The sequence below is a fragment of the Pseudochaenichthys georgianus genome, chromosome 5, assembly GCF_902827115.2.
Source record: "Pseudochaenichthys georgianus chromosome 5, fPseGeo1.2, whole genome shotgun sequence".
In the NCBI taxonomy this organism is placed as follows: Eukaryota; Metazoa; Chordata; class Actinopteri; order Perciformes; family Channichthyidae; genus Pseudochaenichthys; species Pseudochaenichthys georgianus.
The window spans coordinates 12,830,318-12,852,172 of NC_047507.1; the positions used below are offsets into that span (position 1 = coordinate 12,830,318).

Here is a 21,855-nt window from a genome sequence, read left to right on the forward strand (position 1 = left end):
TGCACTGTTCAGTATCAATCCTGTGGAGATGGAGGTTATAAATCTCCAAAATGATGTTCAGCTTAAGTCTCAGCAAAACTCACAACATTTCTGGAGCCTTGTACGCCCAGAAAACTATAAGAACATCACCAAGCAGCACTGAACATGTCTGCTTTATTTGGTTCATCCCTTTGTGAAGCAGCCTTTTCTGGCATGAATGAAATCTAAATACAGAACAAGATCGACTGATGAACATGTAAATGACTCTATTAGAGTGAACCTAAGTGGGTCCAGCATACACCTGTATGGTGGACTCCATGCAGCGCCAGTCATCTCACTAACTGTAAAAGAGTGAATGCACTTATTTTACACACGTGCCATAAGATGCTTGCAAGGTGGGGATTAAGGCGATGTATTTACTATGTGGGCCATAAGAAGAAGTGAAAACATTGTAATTTGCTCTTGGACATTTATGTGAATCTTCAGTGAAGTACTTACTATGTTGTCCATATTAATACGTGAGAAATTGTCGTTTTCTTGGACCTTGATGTTAAGTTAAGATTTTAGATAAGCTTTAGGTATTGATTTCACAAAAAAGTAGCTTAATTCAACTGATGAGTGCTATGTGAATAAATGTAAGCGATGCGATGCAAGTAGCTCTTGGCCACTTTCCTTTTTTCAAAGTAGCTCTCAGGTGGAGAAAGGTTGGAGACCCCTGCCCTAAAGTGATGATGGGAAATTCCTTATAGAGATAATAAACGCACAGTATTGACTTGAAAAAGCTATACAGACTATGGTAAAACAGTGAAAAATCTGACTTTAAATAAAAACAAACATCCTGTATTCAAGCACTTATTTAAGACTGTTTGTTTTTACTTAAAAGAATGTCCAGTTTGTGCTGCAGTTTAAGTAACATTATAATTGTATGCTTGAGTGCCATTTAAAGAGTTTTTTGCATATTTTGAGGATTATCAGGATTATACCTGTGTTTGTGTCTGACAGACTTTTGACTCTTGTCACTCTTCATTAGTCAGATGTTAGACAGACAGAAACCTGCCTTATCTAGAGACAATTTGACTCGGAGACAGACAACACATTTGTTTCTTTCCAGGTTTACAATTAACTGTAAGATGGCCAGTACACATGTCAGTTAGCTGACATTTCATTTAATTGTTTATTTAGCAGGGACAATGCACAGTAATGAACACTTAAAACAGGGGTGGGGAACCTTTTTCCTCTCAAGGGCCAGTTCAATTTTTCCAACATCCTCCGAGGGCCATACAAATGATTGACCTCTTGTGTGTGTGTGTGTGTGTGTGTGTGTGTGTGTGTGTGTGTGTGTGTGTGTGTGTGTGTGTGTGTGTGTGTGTGTGTGTGTGTGTGTGTGTGTGTGTGTGTGTGTGTGTGTGTGTGTGTGTGTGTGTGTGTGTGTGTGTGTGTGTGTGTGTGTGTGTGTGTGTGTGTGTTCCCCCGGGAAGATGTGTTTTTAAATGTTGAAGTTAAAAGCATCAATCTGCTGCACTTTGAGAGCAACATTAAGAGATCTATGGAAACATCTCTCAACACCAGATGAAACAGAACTGTAAACAGATTTTCTTTTTCTTTATGGATATTTTACAAATCACTCCCCTTTCAAACTGTACTGTCATATAGTATTTTATACCGGTTTACTTTATTCTCTTATTTTTTTTATAACTATAATGATCATATAAATATGTGCCTTCACCTCACTGGCTGTAGAAAAAGCTTCTTATATTCGTTAGCATAGCTAGCTAACCAGATGCTAATAACAACAAAGTTATTGACTGTATGATCAGATTGACAGATAAGCAGATCGCCACTGGGCTTTCAGCTACAGACGCAGAAACTGCAGCATGTGTACGGCTCCTTATCTGAAGTGCTGGAGCTGTGTTCTGGTGCTCTCCGTCTCGCGGGCCGTATACGGCCCGGGGGCCGGAGGTTCCCCACCCCTGACTTAAAACATTAAAATGTGTCAAGCGTAACAGTGCCAGATTTAGCTTTGAGATAATTTCCATCCGCAGTCCCTCACATAAAACATTTAAGAAGTTTACGTTTTACAAACATAGCAAAAAGAAAATACATGATATGCAAAAAGTGCAAAAGAGCAAGTGCAGCATACACAAGTGTTTATGACATGGTAATACAACATAGCAGCAATGACATATAAAGTGCAAGAGAAAATACAAGAGCTACATAAAGTTCAAGAGGAGATACCCCTGTATTAAAGTGTATTTATCGGTGATTACACGTCTGTTTGTTTCTCAACCATTCTTTGAGTTGACCTTTACAACTATTGATGATGATGACATGTGGCCAATTCAGTCTGGGCATACCAATATGACATATTGATAGAGAAGAGGGTACATATTTACTGAGCTTTTGCAGAAGACTTCCCGATTGTCTTAGTTGTTTTTTAGTTTTGTTTATATCAGTGCTTCTCAAAGTGTGGTCCGCGGACCACTGGTGGTCCGTGAGTATATTGGTAAAATTTCACATTTGAAATAAATAAATAAATTTAAGTTTTCGCGAAAATATCTCCGCAATGGAGCGAGCTTAAGTTTCACTTTTAATTGCATGATATAGCCAAGCGCAACACCTTCATCACACATGTTACCACTTGTTTGTACCATTTTCAGGCGATTTGCAATCTGTTCTAGAAAAACGATGTGTTTTGGGATATTTGTGGAGTTAGGTGGTCCGCGAGTGTTTTTTTATTGGTTAAGTGGTCCTTGGTATGAAAAAGTTTGAGAAACACTGGTTTATATAGAGTAGAGCAGCTCAACTTAAAGGTGCGGTAGGTAAGTTTGAGAAACCGGCTCGAGATACACTTTTTGTTATATTCCATGGAATGCTCTTAACATCCCGATAGCAATGAATATCTGAAGTGCTTTGACAAAAAATCCATACAAAAATTTCATCTGTGGAAGCCGTAGTACTGTAAAAAGCACGACCAATCATTTTAGCCGACCCGGCTAAAGTAACAGGATGGCCTACCTGCCTGTCAGCCTTCCATCTGTGCACAAACTTATCTCGTGCCCGCATTGGTCATGTGCTCGTTCGTGTGTGTTGGAGGAGTGGCTCTGTGAGGAAGTTGCAGATTTGTTCCGGCTGTGTATTTTCAAATTCTAGCGATCTCGAGCTGGTTTCTCCATGATTACCTACCCCACCTTTAACCCAGTGGTTCTCAAAGTGGGGGGCGCAGAGGCATGCCAGGGGGGGGCGTGAGAGACCAGGAGGAAAAATTGTTATAAAAAAAAAATGTTTTGATCACCATTAATGTAAACAATTATTTCCGAGGCACACGTTTATATGATCATTATAGTTATAAAAAAATTAGAGAATAAATTAAAAACAGCTATGAAATACTATCTGACAGTAAACCAAGAATAAAGTTTAAAAGGGTGATTTGTAAAATATCCATAAAGAAAAAGTAAATCTGTTTACAGTTCTGTGTTGAGAGAGGTATCCATAGATCTCTTCATTTTGCTCTCAAAGTGCACCAGATTTATGCATTTAAATTCAATATTTAAAAATAAATCTTCCCGGGGGAGCTTGCCCCCGGACCCCCCTATGTGAGGTATATACAAATAGCACTTTACCCCTGTTTACACCTATATGCCGTGAGCTGATTATCGAGCCTTCATTGTGACAGTCGCGGGTACACTGTGTATTTGCGTGGGGAGTGTTGCAGTGGAACATTCCACTGTAGCTCCCGGTACAGTAATGGGAAACCTTAAATGTTTGAGCACCCTCTATGAAACGTCAAGCTACCCCACAGCACCCCCAAAATGACCAACATTAAAAAAAAAAAAGTTTTAAATTAACATATTTGCCGTCACTGAACCTGACTATTTGTGTTGGGGGGCCCGACTTTTTTTTTTCTCCAAAGGGGGGGCCTGACAGAAAGAGTTTGAGAACCACTGACTTAACCAGTGAGGACTTCTTGAAAATATTAGTAATAACAAAAACGCCCAGACAAAATATTCAGAACTACTTGTCTAGATTTTTTTTAATGTTCAAGTCTGCGTGACTCTTTACCTAAATGTGTGTGGAAGACTTTGTACACCTACTTGTTTTTCTGCCTGATTAGTCGATATTGTGCCACAGTGATGGCTGTGGTCTAAAGGCCAGAGATTACTGATGGATTGTATTTTACAGATAACTGACACAATGTGGGAAATGTTTTTATTTTGTGTTCCTTCAAGGTTGTACATTTGCCAAGGACTTGTTGTCCTGCGTACTGTTCGACCCTTTTTAGTATGTTAGTAGGTGATTCACTAACCTGCTTTTGGAGGGAGACACACCTAGTTATCTGATCATCACAACAGGTTTTAAGCAATTACATTTCTTATTTTGAATTGCACAGGGCCAATGAAGAGATATAAAGGTTTGAGTTGCAATATAACCTTGAAAACAGTAAAGGATCATATACCAGTGGCAAACACGACCCTTTTATTGTGACTGTCAAGGCAATATAACAATTTTTGGCCAAGGCTTTATTCATTGTTTCCCTGCTCCCCGCCCCCTTCCACACATGGAAGCTGCTACCTTTCAGCGTGTTTGTCTCTCGGTGTGTTGACAGGGACAAGCACTCAGCGTCTCGAGGGTCACCCCAAAGTCGAGGCTAAAACGAGTCGGGGCCTGTATTTCCTGAAAGTTGTCGTTCCCACTGGCAGTGAGTGATGGATGTACTCGGATTACATCTGGAATGTTTGTCCACTTATGATCTGCTCCCTAAGCACTGAAAACATCCAGACCTCCCCTGAAGACCTGCAGGCTTCAGCTCATGTCTCTTGCTAGTTCACGACTTTAATAAAAAAAAAAAAGACATTTCCTAATATTACTAGACGCCGGATTTGACCATGACAGTGAGGACTCTTGAAACAGCGTGATTTATGTTTATCAAATGGGTTTTCCATACACGGTGACCCATCACAACGGGAGGAAGCGGACGGAAAGAAATATTTTGTCTTCCAGCACAGCTCGTATCTGATAAACATTTAAGACAGCGACTGACCTTGATACTCCAGTTGGTTGATGAGCGAAATCCCTTTGACATGAATCACAGCTGCTTACATATTCCAGAATCTTCACTTGTTTACCTGGATCTCTTAACCATCAAATGAAACATGCCCAGTACTGCATGATAAAGGTTATTTAAGGACTATGTATTTAATAATTAACTATATATGGTTCACTAACTTGAGTGATTTCGTTCCCCGCAGGGAGCTGACTGCAGAGGACCAGATCGCCCTGCTCAAGTCCAGCGCTATCGAGGTGATCATGCTGCGCTCTAATCAGAGCTTCAACCTGGAAGACATGTCCTGGAGCTGTGGTGGGCCGGACTTTAAATACCAGGTCAGCGATGTCACCAAAGGTCAGTATTAACTACGCCACGTGTACCGTTTGGCTATGCATACGCACGCTCTCAGGCTCATTCGGCTCGGCTGAAGAAAGGACGCACACGTTACACATTAACACTTATTTTCAGAGCTTGAAGGAAGTGGCCCCGCGTTAAGATAGTGACCAGATCATTAGTGTGGGAGTACTGGAAAGGTTACTGGCAGTTGCCTGAGCACACACCCACAGGAAAGAGGATGCTAATATACGTTCTTTCTGCGAAACCAGTCCTACATATCCGCAGAGGCCCCTGTGGGCAAGGCTTTCATTTGCCTTTCAAACAAGACCCCTCTCTCTGGGATCAAGCAAAGAATGTCACTCCTGACCTGCGCAACACACAAAACAACCACTGTCTGCAGCCGAGAAGCAGCTCTGTGCTGCTCCTCTTAAAATATCACTGAAGGAACTGACAAGGACATGACAGGAATGTTTAATGCACAATATCCAATCAGAAAATATGAAAGTATTACAAAAAAAGATATAAAAGTATTCAATAAAGTGTTTCTCTCCGACACACAATTACAATTCATTATCTTTTTTCCTGGTTCCAGTTTATTGGTTTCAGATTTGTTTTATTCATCATAGTTAATGCTTCGTATCATTACAAATATCAAATACAATAGTAAAACATTATTTCCAGAAAGTAAGATTAGTTTTTTTTTTAAACAAAACATTTAAAAAAACAAATATTTTGCATTAGTCTATCGTACAAATACTTTGCCCTAATAAGACACAGTACAAAGCATGTCATAGTTATTGAGAGTTCATTACAGGCACCATTTAGTCAGTGCTCAGAAAGCATTGATGTTGATCACACAGCAGCAGCCATAACAAGAGGAAAGGAGGTTTACCAGTTCTTCAGTGTTTTCATGTATTTATATTTAAAACCTCATACATGGCTTGAACACTGATCCACATTCAAATGAGCGATTATAAGGATCTCTCAGGCAGGAGTTCTTTGTGAAAACAAACCGCGTGCAAGAAAAGGATTCAATATCAGGAAGATGCTGACCCAGAAAGCGACGCAGCTTCTGGTCCAGGCTCTCGTCACCTCACGCCTAGACTACTGCAACTCCCTCCTGGCTGGTCTACCTGCATGTGCCATCCGACCTCTGCAGCTCATCCAGAATGCAGCGGCTCGTCTGGTCTACAACCTTCCTACATTTTCCCACACCACTCTGCTCCTCCGCTCCCTCCACTGGCTTCCGGTAACTGCTAGAATTCACTTCAAGACACTGGTACTTGCGTACCATGCTGCGAATGGATCTGGCCCTTCCTACATCCAGGACATGGTTAAACTGTACACCCCAGCGCGTGCACTACGCTCTGCATCAGCCAAACGACTCGCTGCACCCTCGCTGCGAGGGGGACCCAAGTTCCCATCAGCAAAAACACGTGGGTTTGCTATCCTGGCTCCAAAATGGTGGAATGAGCTCCCCATTGACATCAGGACAGCAGAAAGCCTGCACATCTTCCGGCGCAGACTGAAAACTCATCTCTTTCGACTCCACCTCGAGCGATAGAATTACTAACAAAGAACTGCTAACAGAGCACTTATATACTAATAAAGGACTGGCTTATCTATAGCCAGTTGAGTAGCACTTGAAATGCTTGGCTCTATGAAACCTGATGTACTTATATGATTCTGTTTTCTTCAAGGTTGTGTCTTCCTGGTCGAATGTACTTATTGTAAGTCGCTTTGGATAAAAGCGTCAGCTAAATGTCATGTAATGGATTCAGAGAAGATTCCAGCAGAAAAGACGTTTCCCGTCTCAGAAAATGAGAAAGCGGGATGGTTTCCCTGGAGGGCTTTTCTTATGTGATCTCGCATTTCATTTCATTTAATCGTTTATTTAGCAGGGACAATGCACATTAATGAACACTTAATACAAAAGACGCGTCAAGTGTAAATATGCCGGATTTTAGCTTTGAGCTAATTTCCATCCGCAGTCCCTCACAGTCTCCTCTGGTGATTCTATACGCTGCACTCGGTAATGATGTGTTACGTGTTTTCGCAGCGGGACACACTCTGGAGCTGCTGGAGCCGCTGGTGAAGTTCCAGGTGGGCCTGAAGAAGCTCAACCTGCAGGAGGAGGAACATGTGATGCTGATGGCCATCTGCCTGCTCTCTCCAGGTAGGTCTGACTGCAGCGGAGCCAACGTATAGAGGGGTCACGATTAAGTGTTTGAGTGATCTCGTTTGCCTCCTATAGAGAATATACTTATTACAGCTTTTTTGTTGAACAAGCTTAAATATTTGTAATTAGAGATGATTTCAAGCAGGTTCAGATATCTGTCAGTCATCCTGAATCACGTTGACGTGCAGATCTAAGCGTTCTTTAAACACACACACACACACGCGCGTGCGTGTGCGTTACGTTTTGACTTCTAGGATTTCTTTAGTGGCACAAATATTATTACATTCTAAACACAATCTATCAGAATACTTTAGTTATCCCAGGGGAAATTTGGTTTTGTGACCGTTGCTTCACTTTGAAGCGAAGGACAATGAAATATTTATATAAACATACAAATTTAGAGGAAGATAATATAGAATTAAGATATTTATAAACACAAAATAAGTGAACATTTCCAATTTAAAGATAAAATAGAATACAAATATGTATTTAAATTGAAGAAGTTATGGTTAAAATGGTCACATTGTACTACAATGACAAACACTTAAAGCATCAGTTTTCAAACAGCTATTTTAGGTGGCTTTTAGCTTGCGTAACAGCCATACATATCTAAAGACACCCCCCCCCCCCCTCCCCTCCCCTCCTGCAGACCGCCCAGGTGTGCAGGATCACGCTCGGATCGAGGCCCTCCAAGACCACCTGTCCGAGACCCTGCAGGCCTACATCCAGCTGCACCACCCAGGAGAACGGCTGCTCTACGCCAGGATGATCCAGAAGCTGGCGGACCTGCGCAGCCTCAACGAGGAGCACTCCAAGCAGTACCGCTCTCTCTCCTTCCAGCCGGAGCACAGCATGCAGCTCACCCCGCTGGTGCTGGAGGTGTTCGGCAGCGAGGTCTCCTAGACCCTCTGAGCCCCCTACGGTGGACAGGAGATCCTCTTAGGGTAGAAATGGAGAGAGAGAGAGAGAGAGAGCCGAGGGTGTGCTGGAGCGACTTAATGGAGGTGTGGAGTGTGAAGCTAGTGGAAGAGAGAAAGAGATGTGTGTTTTGGATGTGTGGTTTCATGTGCATCTTGTCTAAAGACGCCTATCTTGGCATGAAGAGCAAGGTTGTATGGAGAGCAAGCAGATGTTAGGGGATGCAGTAAACAAAGGAGACTTCATATAATACACATTTAACTATTCATACAACTTCTGCCTATATGCAGTGTCTTTGTCTGTATTTAAATCCACAAACCGCTGCTTCAAATGCCTGAACTTTGTGTGTGTGTACATGGCATGCACACATCAACACAACAAACATACTCAGTTATTCATTTTAGCCATTCAGTTGAGCTACCTCTTTGTTTTACTTGGGTTGCTTTACACCACCGAAGTGAAACAGTTACTTTGACACAAAGCTAGATACAGGATGCATGACATTTCAGTGCAAACGGTTTTTAATGGTTCAGAACTTTTATTTTGGTTTTTCATCTACTTCTCTGTAAGGCAGCGGATGTATATATATATGACTGTATACAATTCAAACGCATGCCTTTTGCCTTTCGCCAAAGGTGTAGTCTACTTTCTGAAAAAGCTTCCAGTACCTAAAAATAACCGTTGCTGCTTCATGGCTCGTTTCACGCATGCAGCCACTCGACATGCTAGCCTCACAGCCTTTGAAGGAAACTGTCATTCTTTAGGTTTATACTGCAGAGTACAGAACATAGTCTGTCATTTAGTGAGGTTTTGATGGGACATTGGGGTGCCTGGTCTTGAGGTGAGAATTAGCCACTAAATGTTTTAGATATTTTACACTGCTAACTGTCAATCAAACCCAGCCGGCATTATGGCTTCAGACTCTCTTTTTTGAAATTGTTTTTTCTTTCTTCCTCTTTCTGTTTAATTGTTTGTTTCCCTGTAAATAGTTAATTACTACCACACGTATCCTAAGCACTGTTATTCCACCTTTTACGCAAGCCTATGTATTGATTATCTATATTATCACAGATTTTAAAGGGCTAAGATGCCAAATCTAACTGGAATAGTAAATTGAGGCCAAAGCAAGGGGCCTGTCTTGTTAATATATAGCTGCATACCATACTTGGAATTGGCATATATATATACTGATGTAATTGCAATGGATGTTTTTGTTTGTTTTTTTAATGTCACATCACCTTTAAAAACAATTCCATGAATTGTTCCTTCTAAGTAAACAGTGAGCTCTGTGGGTGGAGAGCTAGGGAAGCTGCTTCAGACCCAGATATCACACCCCTTTCGTTTCTGACAGGGAAATGGATTTTGTAGAATGTCGGAGGGCCTGGCAGCGCAGCTCCACACCCAGGCCCTCCTGTAAAATGATGTATGCTGCGCAGCCCTCTAGTGGCTGCATTCTGTAAATACCAGCTATATCATATATCTGCCGCTGTACATAGGGCTACATCTATGGGCTACATAGATATTTCTCAAGGCCAACTTTTTCAGAAATATTATGCAAATACAATATTGACCCATTTTTATTTGATTCACGATCACTACGTTTCTGAGACACTATGTTCTTTTGACTTTGATCTTTGGTAAAAATGAATTAGAAATGGCTTAAACAGGGATTGCTTGTGTATTTGACTCAGTAAAATTATATATTTTTTAGTGGTGGGTTGATGTGTTTGCCTAATTTCCAAGGTTTCTTTTCAGAAAGAGGACAAGCGTAACATAACGTGCTGCTCTCTAATATAAGCCATATAGATCAATAATACACCTGATCTATTACAGTGAATTGAAATGATGTTTCCAGAGCCTAGGATATCCTCATTATATAATCTTCTTACTCATATGCTATTTATCCAGGGCTCTTGGCAGATAAGCTTGTAAATGAAAGGAACTCGTATGCCTTCTCTCTGCTGTCAAAGTGCTGTCAGTCATCTTTGGCTTATGCTTCATCAAACAGCATCTAATGGCTTATAAACCAAACTGCCAGGAGCATTGTAGCGCTTAGGTTTAGGCGCCAGTAATGTACGGCTTGCTGCATGCGGGATTATGGTGAAATTCTATCAAATAAAATGTCATTTTTATTTCAACACAATTCCCCAAAGAAGTTGAATTCTTGCCGTGTTCAGATGATTTCCCGAAGGCATCTTGACTTAAAAGAAGCCATTTGCAGAGAGTTTGCGAGTCTCAAACTTGGTTATTTTGTCTTCTTTTTGCTGTGTGACAGAAGACACGTAAACGGTTGCTGTGATTGGCCGGGAGCAGACCAGGGTTAGGCGGTGGGAGAGCGCATGTGTTTGCCGTTGAGCTGGACGTATTCCCACCACTCCGCTTTGGGAGAAGTTGTTGCTTTCAATTAGTTCAGCCGACATGAGTTTTTAAACCTTCTATAGGATTTAATGTCCGTTCTCCGCCACTGTGACTTTTTATTCCAACTCTTCATCAAGTCACTGTGACACTCTGCAAGCTGACCGTCAGCGCTGGACGCGGAGATATTCATTAGTTAAATACAATTCAGTTAATCATAATGAGTTTGGGATATGTAGTGTGTGTGTATTTGTATATGGATATAGACACACACACAGCAAAAGTGTCCCAACAGTGATTGGACGTTGAGGAGTAGAGACGGGAGTGTCTTTAGGCAGTACCACTCGTATGTATAGAATGTCAGTTTGATGAGGGGCATGATGTGCTTGGTTACTGAACTCTGACTTTTGAAGTTTTTGAAAAGTCTCCTTGTAGATTTTCTCTGAATACATACTTCCTGTATGTAGAAATGGATTTGATTTAGTATATATTGTTTTGTTGAGATAGAGATGCGGTGTTGATTTGTTAACACGGCGGGAGGTTTGGTGAACATTGTAAGTGCCACAGGGAGAGTTCCCTCCATAAAAAGAACAGGGTAAAAGAGTTGCTGCTCTTTGGCTTTGAAAACCAAACAGGAAGAGTCTTGTGGATGCATCTAATTGAGGCAAATGTCAGTCAGCCTCTTTTCTCCCATTTGTACTCAGTAAATATGTGAATACATGTTGTTTATGGGACAAAGTTCCCAAGCTAATCCTCAAACACTACATAGCATGCAAATACAGTTCAAGCTAAACATGGTGCATCCCCAGATTGTTCCCGTTTGGCTTTACCATGGTAGGCAGCATTGAGGTCGTTGAAAATAGATATCTACCACACACTAGAGGAGGCCGTCTTTTGGGGGAGATTTCCTCAAGATTGGCAGCAAAATACAGTAACAACAGCTGCAATATACAACTCATGGTACACTTATCACCAGCAAGCTTTACAGTTTATCATGTACGTAGACATTTTTGAAGTTTTTTGTATAACTGTTGCCATTACAAATCCTGTCTGTAAACAGATGTATGATATCAGTCCGGTTCAGATCTCCCACACGAAGGCTCTAAAGTCTTTTTTATTTCCGTTTCTTTTCTCTCCAATTAGGACAGGGATTGTAATGGAATCAACTTAATTTAGTTCCTACAAAAAGGAGTGTCCACAATGGATGTACACCATAATCTACCTAAAAAACCTACCTCTTTTAGCTCAGAATTTTTGCTTTAGCATTAAGCATTTGCCTCTGTTTTACTTTTGTAATATTTGTATTCATGTTGGTATTTATTGCTGTCTAATGAGTCATACTTCAATGATTACCTCAGAGATATCTCACAGATTTTGGGAGAGTCCAGCTAATGAAGTCATTCATAGTTTGTTTGTTTTTCTTAGAATCTTTTTTTTGTACAGTTTTTTTTCTTCTCGGACATAGCATTGCCTTCTTTCTTTTTTTAACGCACACAATACCAGGAGTGTTTTTAATATAGTGCCTACACTCTGACTAACGGAGCTCAGACTAGCTGGTGAGGCTGCATCCACTCCAGTAGAAGACACCCTCCTCTGCCTCTGTGTCCTTAAAGGTCACCTATTGTGCAAAATCCACTTTTTCATGTATTTTATACATAAAAACCTCTGTGGAAAGAGATTCTGAACGTTTCAGGAAAAAGGATTCGCCCACTTTTTGTCCTGATCCATTAATATAACAACCTGTCTGAATATGAGCTAATCAGATTTTGGCCACTTTATGATGTCATTTTTTTGGCTTGTGTAACCATTAGCCAATCACCAACCAAGGTAACCCTCTTCCCCCCCCCCCCCCCCTTATCCCCTGAATCCCCTCCTAGAGCACCATTGCGTTCTCTTAAACCAAATATCTCTCAGATTGGCGTGGGGAGTGGCTCCTTGTTTTCATCTAAAGTAACAGACACAGAATCAGCACTTTTGAAACAGGGCTGAAACAGAGGGGATTATGGGTAATGCGGCAATGCATGATCTGTTTGGTATTTCGAGCCAAACACTTCAGAGACATGTTTTTTATATATCTGAGACCTATAATATATTGATGAAAAACAGTATAATAGGGTACCTTTAAGATATCTATCAACATCAGATGCAATAAATCTGGTTGCCATGTTGTTGATATGTACCTCCATGGTTACGGTTCCTGAGGACACAGTGCAGAGGGGCACTTTGTGGAGTGAATGCAGCTGCGAAGAAGGAACAACCTGAGAGACTTTGTGGCAGTAGAAGAGGGGGTGTTTTGCGCTCCACTTGGTACTGTTAGCACGGCCTTTGCTCTGTAGTACGCCATCCTTCCCTTGTCCCTCTAACCCCCCCGTCATTTCCCCCTATACCCTCTCCTCCTGTCCTAAAGTCTGCTCCCTTCATCATTCCCTGCCGATGTTTGGTCTAACAAGCGGAATCTAGGAGAAATAAAAATCCTCAGTATCCATGCAATGCTGCTTTTATCTGGAGCGTCACCAAGTTGCGTGTTGACGCAACTTGATGCAGGCATCGTCCAAAAGTCAGCCCACAGCGGCGCGACAAGCCTCATCGAAATAGTGTGTCATTGAAACGAAAGTTAGTGGTGCTTATTGGGGAAATACTTTCGGATCGTAGTATCATATTAACGGAGCAACTACTCACTTTGATGCATTTTTAAACCAAGTTATTTCGTATTCATGTCAAACTGCTTCAGGTAAACACTGAATGAAATAAGTGAATTTTTATTGATCAGTGAATACTGAGGAACAATGTCGCCATGGTCACACCTGCCCCCCCCAAGCTGTGTGCCATATTAAAACCCTGTGAATGCAGGGAAGGTGTTAATGAAGCGGGCTTCAGATGTTCCACAGTGTAATTTGAATGAGAAAGTTGCCAAAGTGTGAGATTGGCCTCTTAAATAGGACTTAGTCAGCCATGTGTATTGATCTTCTCTAATGAGTCACATTTGAAATTGGCATTGTATTCTCACCCTATATTATGAACCCAAATATTGCCACATTGAATTAAAATGCCTGATCCAACAAAAGCACTTGACGTATTGCTTGTAACACATGCATACTTATGAATCTATTAGCCAATAACTGCCTGTGTAGGTCAGCATGGTATGGCTCCAATTATCGAATAAAGTTGTCACCTAAATTCTAATGTAATTGCAATTTATCTTTTGCCTCTTTTTTTCAAAGATCTTCTTTTTCTATTATAAATTGGTGTTTATGTAATGTTATTTTTGTCAGATGTTTTGCAAATCAAAATAAACAGTTGTACATAGCAGTGGGCTTCTGATTTGTTTTGAATGTATATACAGTACATCTTTCATATGTGTCTAGATATCCATTAAATCCAGCTTGTGGATATTGCTCATCAGCTGCTGCTTACTGTCTCTGAACAGCTCTTTAATGTACAGTATATTGATGGAAAAAACAAGTGTGCTAGAAAATATTCAAGTACACCCCCAAAACGGTAACAAAGGATTTTTCTGAACACGTTTGACATGTATTGTGAGGAAATGGGAGAAATGATGTGAATACCTACACCTGAACATGTGCACTATGTTTGCAAAGAAATCCAATTCATGACAAAAGTAGAACTTAATTCATCTCAAAGCATAATATATTCAAGATGTATTTTTCTGGAAAATATGGCCATTCTTTTTCTGTTGTTGAAACTGAATTGTCATTGAGTACAACAAGGTTATAGATATGACATTCTATGGATGAATGATCTTATTTTTTAATTGTATTTTTGCCTTTATTGGATTAACAAAATGTAGCTCAACACTCAATGGAGGAAGATACACGTAGGTGGGCAATAACACACAACGCAGTCCCCAGCCCACACAAACGGGACTCTGCAGTTTAGGTCTGCCAAAATATCCAAAACATGTTGAAACTGAAAATATTGGGTGTTTGTCTTCCTATAAATCAGAAATACACTTAATAAATTGTCTCCTTTTTAAGTGTTATTTGATCAGCTATAAATGTGGCCACCAGAGGGCACTGTCTCTTATTAAATGGGCATTGACCCATGACCTCTCTGATTCAAAACTGGCAGCAGTCATAAACAGTTAATTTCATTTAGGTCACTAAGGAAGGACAACCTCACCACATTGTTGTGTGTAGCAGTGCTGGTTAACACACCCACCACACAAAGCAGCCTTGCTTGAAGATATTTCTGACATATGTTCAATATGTCGGAAAAGATTGGAGTTCACATCAGCTCACATCTCTGGCTGCCTGTGTATGAAGCAAGATTGCACCAGTGGTGATATGCAGGAGGAACAAATAAAAGGTTATCAGAGAGATCCAGTCATTGCACGACAGTTAGTTGTCAGTCCTGGTACGGAGCAGAGGAGCGTCTTTAGCCTGCTGATAAGGGTGCGCACTGCTGAGCCGTTGCGTCTGTGCACGAGGTTGGATGGAGGAAAGAGAGGCTCTGGTTGCAGCAAAATCCCTTAGGTGAGGGTTTCTGCCTGCTTTATCTCAAAACAGGACAAGGAGAAACGGAACACCCTGTACTTTTCCACATTGGATGTATCTCTAGCTGTGCATTACCTCCCATAAGCATTACTGACAAGAAGCAGTCTTAGACATCATTCAGGCGTGTAAAGTTGAACATCAATTCAGCACGTCGTCCACATGTGAAATGGTTCTAGTAATAAAGCAGGCCACATTGTGTTCATGTTATTCAGTTTTTCAATCAAAAGGCACTGATTTGCACACGTTTGCCCTATACCTGTCTGTACAGTATATTCATTTCAATCTCAGTTTTCCTTCTGCTGATTGAAATTAGTTCCTTAACATTTTGGCTTATAGCTGAATTACTGCAACTCCCTCCTGGCTGGTCTACCTGCATGTGCCATCCGACCTCTGCAGCTCATCCAGAATGCAGCGCTCGTCTGGTCTAACAACCTTCCTACATTTTCCCACACCACTCTGCTCCTCCGCTCCCTCCACTGGCTTCCGGTAACTGCTAGAATTCCACTTCAAGACACTGGTACTTGCGTACCATGCTGCGAATGGATCTGGCCCTTCCTACATCCAGACATGGTTAAACTGTACACCCCAGCGCGTGCACTACGCTCTGCATCAGCCAAACGACTCGCTGCACCCTCGCTGCGAGGGGGACCCCAGTTCCCATCAGCAAAAACACGTGGGTTTGCTATCCTGGGCTCCAAAATGGTGGAATGAGCTCCCCATTGACATCAGGACAGTAGAAAGCCTGCACATCTTCCGGCGCAGACTGAAAACTCATCTCTTTCGACTCCACTTCGAGCGATAGAATTACTAACAAATAACTGCTAACGGAGCACTTATATACTAATAAAGGACTGGCTATATATAAGCCAGTTGAGTAGCACTTGAAATACTTGGCTCTATGAAACCTGATGTACTTATATGATTCTGTTTTCTTCAAGGTTGTGTCTTCCTGGTCGAATTACTTATTGTAAGTCGCTTTGGATAAAAGCGTCAGCTAAATGTCATGTAATGGATTCAAGAAGATTCCAGCAGAAAAGACGTTTCCCGTCTCAAAAATGAGAAAGCGGGATGGTTTCCCTGGAGGGCTTTTTCTTATGTGATCTCGCATTTCATTTCATTTAATCGTTATTTAGCAGGGACAATGCACATTAATGAACCTTAATACAAAAGACGCGTCAAGTGTAAATATGCCGGATTTTAGCTTTGAGCTAATTTCCATCCGCAGTCCCTCACAGTCTCCTCTGGTGATTCTATACGCTGCACTCGGTAATGATGTGTTACGTGTTTTCGCAGCGGGACACACTCTGGAGCTGCTGGAGCCGCTGGTGAAGTTCCAGGTGGGCCTGAAGAAGCTCAACCTGCAGGAGGAGGAACATGTGATGCTGATGGCCATCTGCCTGCTCTCTCCAGGTAGGTCTGACTGCAGCGGAGCCAACGTATAGAGGGGTCACGATTAAGTGTTTGAGTGATCTCGTTTGCCTCCTATAGAGAATATACTTATTACAGCTTTTTTGTTGAACAAGCTTAAATATTTGTAATTAGAGATGATTTCAAGCAGGTTCAGATATCTGTCAGTCATCCTGAATCACGTTGACGTGCAGATCTAAGCGTTCTTTAAACACACACACACCACACGCGCGTGCGTGTGCGTTACGTTTGACTTCTAGGATTTCTTTAGTGGCACAAATATTATTACATTCTAAACACAATCTATCAGAATACTTTAGTTATCCCAGGGAAATTTGGTTTTGTGACCGTTGCTTTCACTTTGAAGCGAAGGACAATGAAATATTTATATAAACATACAAATTTAGAGGAAGATAATATAGAATTAAGATATTTATAAACACAAAATAAGTGAACATTTCCAATTTAAAGATAAAATAGAATACAAATATGTATTTAAATTGAAGAAGTTATGGTTAAAATGGTCACATTGTACTACAATGACAAACACTTAAAGCATCAGTTTTCAAACAGCTATTTTAGGTGGCTTTTAGCTTGCGTAACAGCCATACATATCTAAAGACACCCCCCCCCCCCCCCTCCCCTCCCCTCCTGCAGACCGCCCAGGTGTGCAGGATCACGCTCGGATCGAGGCCCTCCAAGACCACCTGTCCGAGACCCTGCAGGCCTACATCCAGCTGCACCACCCAGGAGAACGGCTGCTCTACGCCAGGATGATCCAGAAGCTGGCGGACCTGCGCAGCCTCAACGAGGAGCACTCCAAGCAGTACCGCTCTCTCTCCTTCCAGCCGGAGCACAGCATGCAGCTCACCCCGCTGGTGCTGGAGGTGTTCGGCAGCGAGGTCTCCTAGACCCTCTGAGCCCCCTACGGTGGACAGGAGATCCTCTTAGGGTAGAAATGGAGAGAGAGAGAGAGAGAGAGCCGAGGGTGTGCTGGAGCGACTTAATGGAGGTGTGGAGTGTGAAGCTAGTGGAAGAGAGAAAGAGATGTGTGTTTGGATGTGTGGTTTCATGTGCATCTTGTCTAAAGACGCCTATCTTGGCATGAAGAGCAAGGTTGTATGGAGAGCAAGCAGATGTTAGGGGATGCAGTAAACAAAGGAGACTTCATATAATACACATTTAACTATTCATACAACTTCTGCCTATATGCAGTGTCTTTGTCTGTATTTAAATCCACAAACCGCTGCTTCAAATGCCTGAACTTTGTGTGTGTGTACATGGCATGCACACATCAACACAACAAACATACTCAGTTATTCATTTTAGCCATTCAGTTGAGCTACCTCTTTGTTTTACTTGGGTTGCTTTACACCACCGAAGTGAAACAGTTACTTTGACACAAAGCTAGATACAGGATGCATGACATTTCAGTGCAAACGGTTTTTAATGGTTCAGAACTTTTATTTTTGGTTTTTCATCTACTTCTCTGTAAGGCAGCGGATGTATATATATATGACTGTATACAATTCAAACGCATGCCTTTTGCCTTTCGCCAAAGGTGTAGTCTACTTTCTGAAAAAGCTTCCAGTACCTAAAAATAACCGTTGCTGCTTCATGGCTCGTTTCACGCATGCAGCCACTCGACATGCTAGCCTCACAGCCTTTGAAGGAAACTGTCATTCTTTAGGTTTATACTGCAGAGTACAGAACATAGTCTGTCATTTAGTGAGGTTTTGATGGGACATTGGGGTGCCTGGTCTTGAGGTGAGAATTAGCCACTAAATGTTTTAGATATTTTACACTGCTAACTGTCAATCAAACCCAGCCGGCATTATGGCTTCAGACTCTCTTTTTTGAAATTGTTTTTTCTTTCTTCCTCTTTCTGTTTAATTGTTTGTTTCCCTGTAAATAGTTAATTACTACCACACGTATCCTAAGCACTGTTATTCCACCTTTACGCAAGCCTATGTATTGATTATCTATATTATCACAGATTTTAAAGGGCTAAGATGCCAAATCTAACTGGAATAGTAAATTGAGGCCAAAGCAAGGGGCCTGTCTTGTTAATATATAGCTGCATACCATACTTGGAATTGGCATATATATATACTGATGTAATTGCAATGGATGTTTTTGTTTGTTTTTTTAATGTCACATCACCTTTAAAAAACAATTCCATGAATTGTTCCTTCTAAGTAAACAGTGAGCTCTGTGGGTGGAGAGCTAGGGAAGCTGCTTCAGACCCAGATATCACACCCCTTTCGTTTCTGACAGGGAAATGGATTTTGTAGAATGTCGGAGGGCCTGGCAGCGCAGCTCCACACCCAGGCCCTCCTGTAAAATGATGTATGCTGCGCAGCCCTCTAGTGGCTGCATTCTGTAAATACCAGCTATATCATATATCTGCCGCTGTACATAGGGCTACATCTATGGGCTACATAGATATTTCTCAAGGCCAACTTTTTCAGAAATATTATGCAAATACAATATTGACCCATTTTTATTTGATTCACGATCACTACGTTTCTGAGACACTATGTTCTTTTGACTTTGATCTTTTGGTAAAAATGAATTAGAAATGGCTTAAACAGGGATTGCTTGTGTATTTGACTCAGTAAAATTATATATTTTTTAGTGGTGGGTTGATGTGTTTGCCTAATTTCCAAGGTTTCTTTTCAGAAAGAGGACAAGCGTAACATAACGTGCTGCTCTCTAATATAAGCCATATAGATCAATAATACACCTGATCTATTACAGTGAATTGAAATGATGTTTCCAGAGCCTAGGATATCCTCATTATATAATCTTCTTACTCATATGCTATTTATCCAGGGCTCTTGGCAGATAAGCTTGTAAATGAAAGGAACTCGTATGCCTTCTCTCTGCTGTCAAAGTGCTGTCAGTCATCTTGGCTTATGCTTCATCAAACAGCATCTAATGGCTTATAAACCAAACTGCCAGGAGCATTGTAGCGCTTAGGTTTAGGCGCCAGTAATGTACGGCTTGCTGCATGCGGGATTATGGTGAAATTCTATCAAATAAAATGTCATTTTTATTTCAACACAATTCCCCAAAGAAGTTGAATTCTTGCCGTGTTCAGATGATTTCCCGAAGGCATCTTGACTTAAAAGAAGCCATTTGCAGAGAGTTTGCGAGTCTCAAACTTGGTTATTTGTCTTCTTTTTGCTGTGTGACAGAAGACACGTAAACGGTTGCTGTGATTGGCCGGGAGCAGACCAGGGTTAGGCGGTGGGAGAGCGCATGTGTTTGCCGTTGAGCTGGACGTATTCCCACCACTCCGCTTTGGGAGAAGTTGTTGCTTTCAATTAGTTCAGCCGACATGAGTTTTTAAACCTTCTATAGGATTTAATGTCCGTTCTCCGCCACTGTGACTTTTTATTCCAACTCTTCATCAAGTCACTGTGACACTCTGCAAGCTGACCGTCAGCGCTGGACGCGGAGATATTCATTAGTTAAATACAATTCAGTTAATCATAATGAGTTTGGGATATGTAGTGTGTGTGTATTTGTATATGGATATAGACACACACACAGCAAAAGTGTCCCAACAGTGATTGGACGTTGAGGAGTAGAGACGGGAGTGTCTTTAGGCAGTACCACTCGTATGTATAGAATGTCAGTTTGATGAGGGGCATGATGTGCTTGGTTACTGAACTCTGACTTTTGAAGTTTTTGAAAAGTCTCCTTGTAGATTTTCTCTGAATACATACTTCCTGTATGTAGAAATGGATTTGATTTAGTATATATTGTTTTGTTGAGATAGAGATGCGGTGTTGATTTGTTAACACGGCGGGAGGTTTGGTGAACATTGTAAGTGCCACAGGGAGAGTTCCCTCCATAAAAAAGAACAGGGTAAAAGAGTTGCTGCTCTTTTGGCTTTGAAAACCAAACAGGAAGAGTCTTGTGGATGCATCTAATTGAGGCAAATGTCAGTCAGCCTCTTTTCTCCCATTTGTACTCAGTAAATATGTGAATACATGTTGTTTATGGGACAAAGTTCCCAAGCTAATCCTCAAACACTACATAGCATGCAAATACAGTTCAAGCTAAACATGGTGCATCCCCAGATTGTTCCCGTTTGGCTTTACCATGGTAGGCAGCATTGAGGTCGTTGAAAATAGATATCTACCACACACTAGAGGAGGCCGTCTTTTGGGGGAGATTTCCTCAAGATTGGCAGCAAAATACAGTAACAACAGCTGCAATATACAACTCATGGTACACTTATCACCAGCAAGCTTTACAGTTTATCATGTACGTAGACATTTTTGAAGTTTTTTGTATAACTGTTGCCATTACAAATCCTGTCTGTAAACAGATGTATGATATCAGTCCGGTTCAGATCTCCCACACGAAGGCTCTAAAGTCTTTTTTATTTCCGTTTCTTTTCTCTCCAATTAGGACAGGGATTGTAATGGAATCAACTTAATTTAGTTCCTACAAAAAGGAGTGTCCACAATGGATGTACACCATAATCTACCTAAAAAACCTACCTCTTTTAGCTCAGAATTTTTGCTTTAGCATTAAGCATTTGCCTCTGTTTTTACTTTTGTAATATTTGTATTCATGTTGGTATTTATTGCTGTCTAATGAGTCATACTTCAATGATTACCTCAGAGATATCTCACAGATTTTGGGAGAGTCCAGCTAATGAAGTCATTCATAGTTTGTTGTTTTTCTTAGAATCTTTTTTTTGTACAGTTTTTTTTCTTCTCGGACATAGCATTGCCTTCTTTCTTTTTTTAACGCACACAATACCAGGAGTGTTTTTAATATAGTGCCTACACTCTGACTAACGGAGCTCAGACTAGCTGGGTGAGGCTGCATCCACTCCAGTAGAAGACACCCTCCTCTGCCTCTGTGTCCTTAAAGGTCACCTATTGTGCAAAATCCACTTTTTCATGTATTTTATACATAAAAACCTCTGTGGAAAGAGATTCTGAACGTTTCAGGAAAAAGGATTCGCCCACTTTTTGTCCTGATCCATTAATATAACAACCTGTCTGAATATGAGCTAATCAGATTTTGGCCACTTTATGATGTCATTTTTTTGGCTTGTGTAACCATTAGCCAATCACCAACCAAGGTAACCCTCTTCC

The 21,855-nt window shown here is 41.2% G+C and overlaps 2 protein-coding genes across 3 annotated transcripts in view; both read left to right on the top strand.

The window, feature by feature from the left end:
- LOC117446816 (vitamin D3 receptor B) overlaps nucleotides 1–11,385 on the top strand; it is a 35,940-nt gene extending 24,555 nt beyond the window's left edge. For both annotated transcript variants that reach the window (XM_034083269.2, XM_034083270.2), the window contains 3 exons: nucleotides 5,226–5,377; nucleotides 7,419–7,535; nucleotides 8,188–11,385. In XM_034083269.2, the coding sequence (XP_033939160.1) occupies nucleotides 5,226–5,377; nucleotides 7,419–7,535; nucleotides 8,188–8,441 (523 nt within the window). In that variant the 3' untranslated portion in view covers nucleotides 8,442–11,385. The remainder of the gene's footprint in view (nucleotides 1–5,225; nucleotides 5,378–7,418; nucleotides 7,536–8,187) is intronic.
- A 2,220-nt stretch (nucleotides 11,386–13,605) lies between these two features.
- On the top strand, nucleotides 13,606–18,890 carry LOC117447179 (vitamin D3 receptor B-like). Its single transcript, XM_034083844.2, has 3 exons — nucleotides 13,606–13,666; nucleotides 16,619–16,735; nucleotides 17,390–18,890. The coding sequence occupies exons 1-3, from the start codon at nucleotides 13,606–13,608 to the stop codon at nucleotides 17,641–17,643; spliced, it is 432 nt and encodes a 143-aa protein (XP_033939735.2). The 3' UTR covers nucleotides 17,644–18,890.
- The last annotated feature ends 2,965 nt before the right edge of the window (nucleotides 18,891–21,855 follow it).

Excerpts from the sequence above, each read along its gene's own strand:
- LOC117447179 (XM_034083844.2), top strand. The coding sequence starts at position 13,606 with ATGGTCACACCTGCCCCCCCCAAGCTGTGTGCCATATTAAAACCCTGT. Across the intron at positions 13,667-16,618 it reads ACCCTGTGAATGCAGGGAAG|CGGGACACACTCTGGAGCTG; the intron begins GTGTTAATGAAG and ends GTGTTTTCGCAG. Across the intron at positions 16,736-17,389 it reads CATCTGCCTGCTCTCTCCAG|ACCGCCCAGGTGTGCAGGAT; the intron begins GTAGGTCTGACT and ends CCCCTCCTGCAG.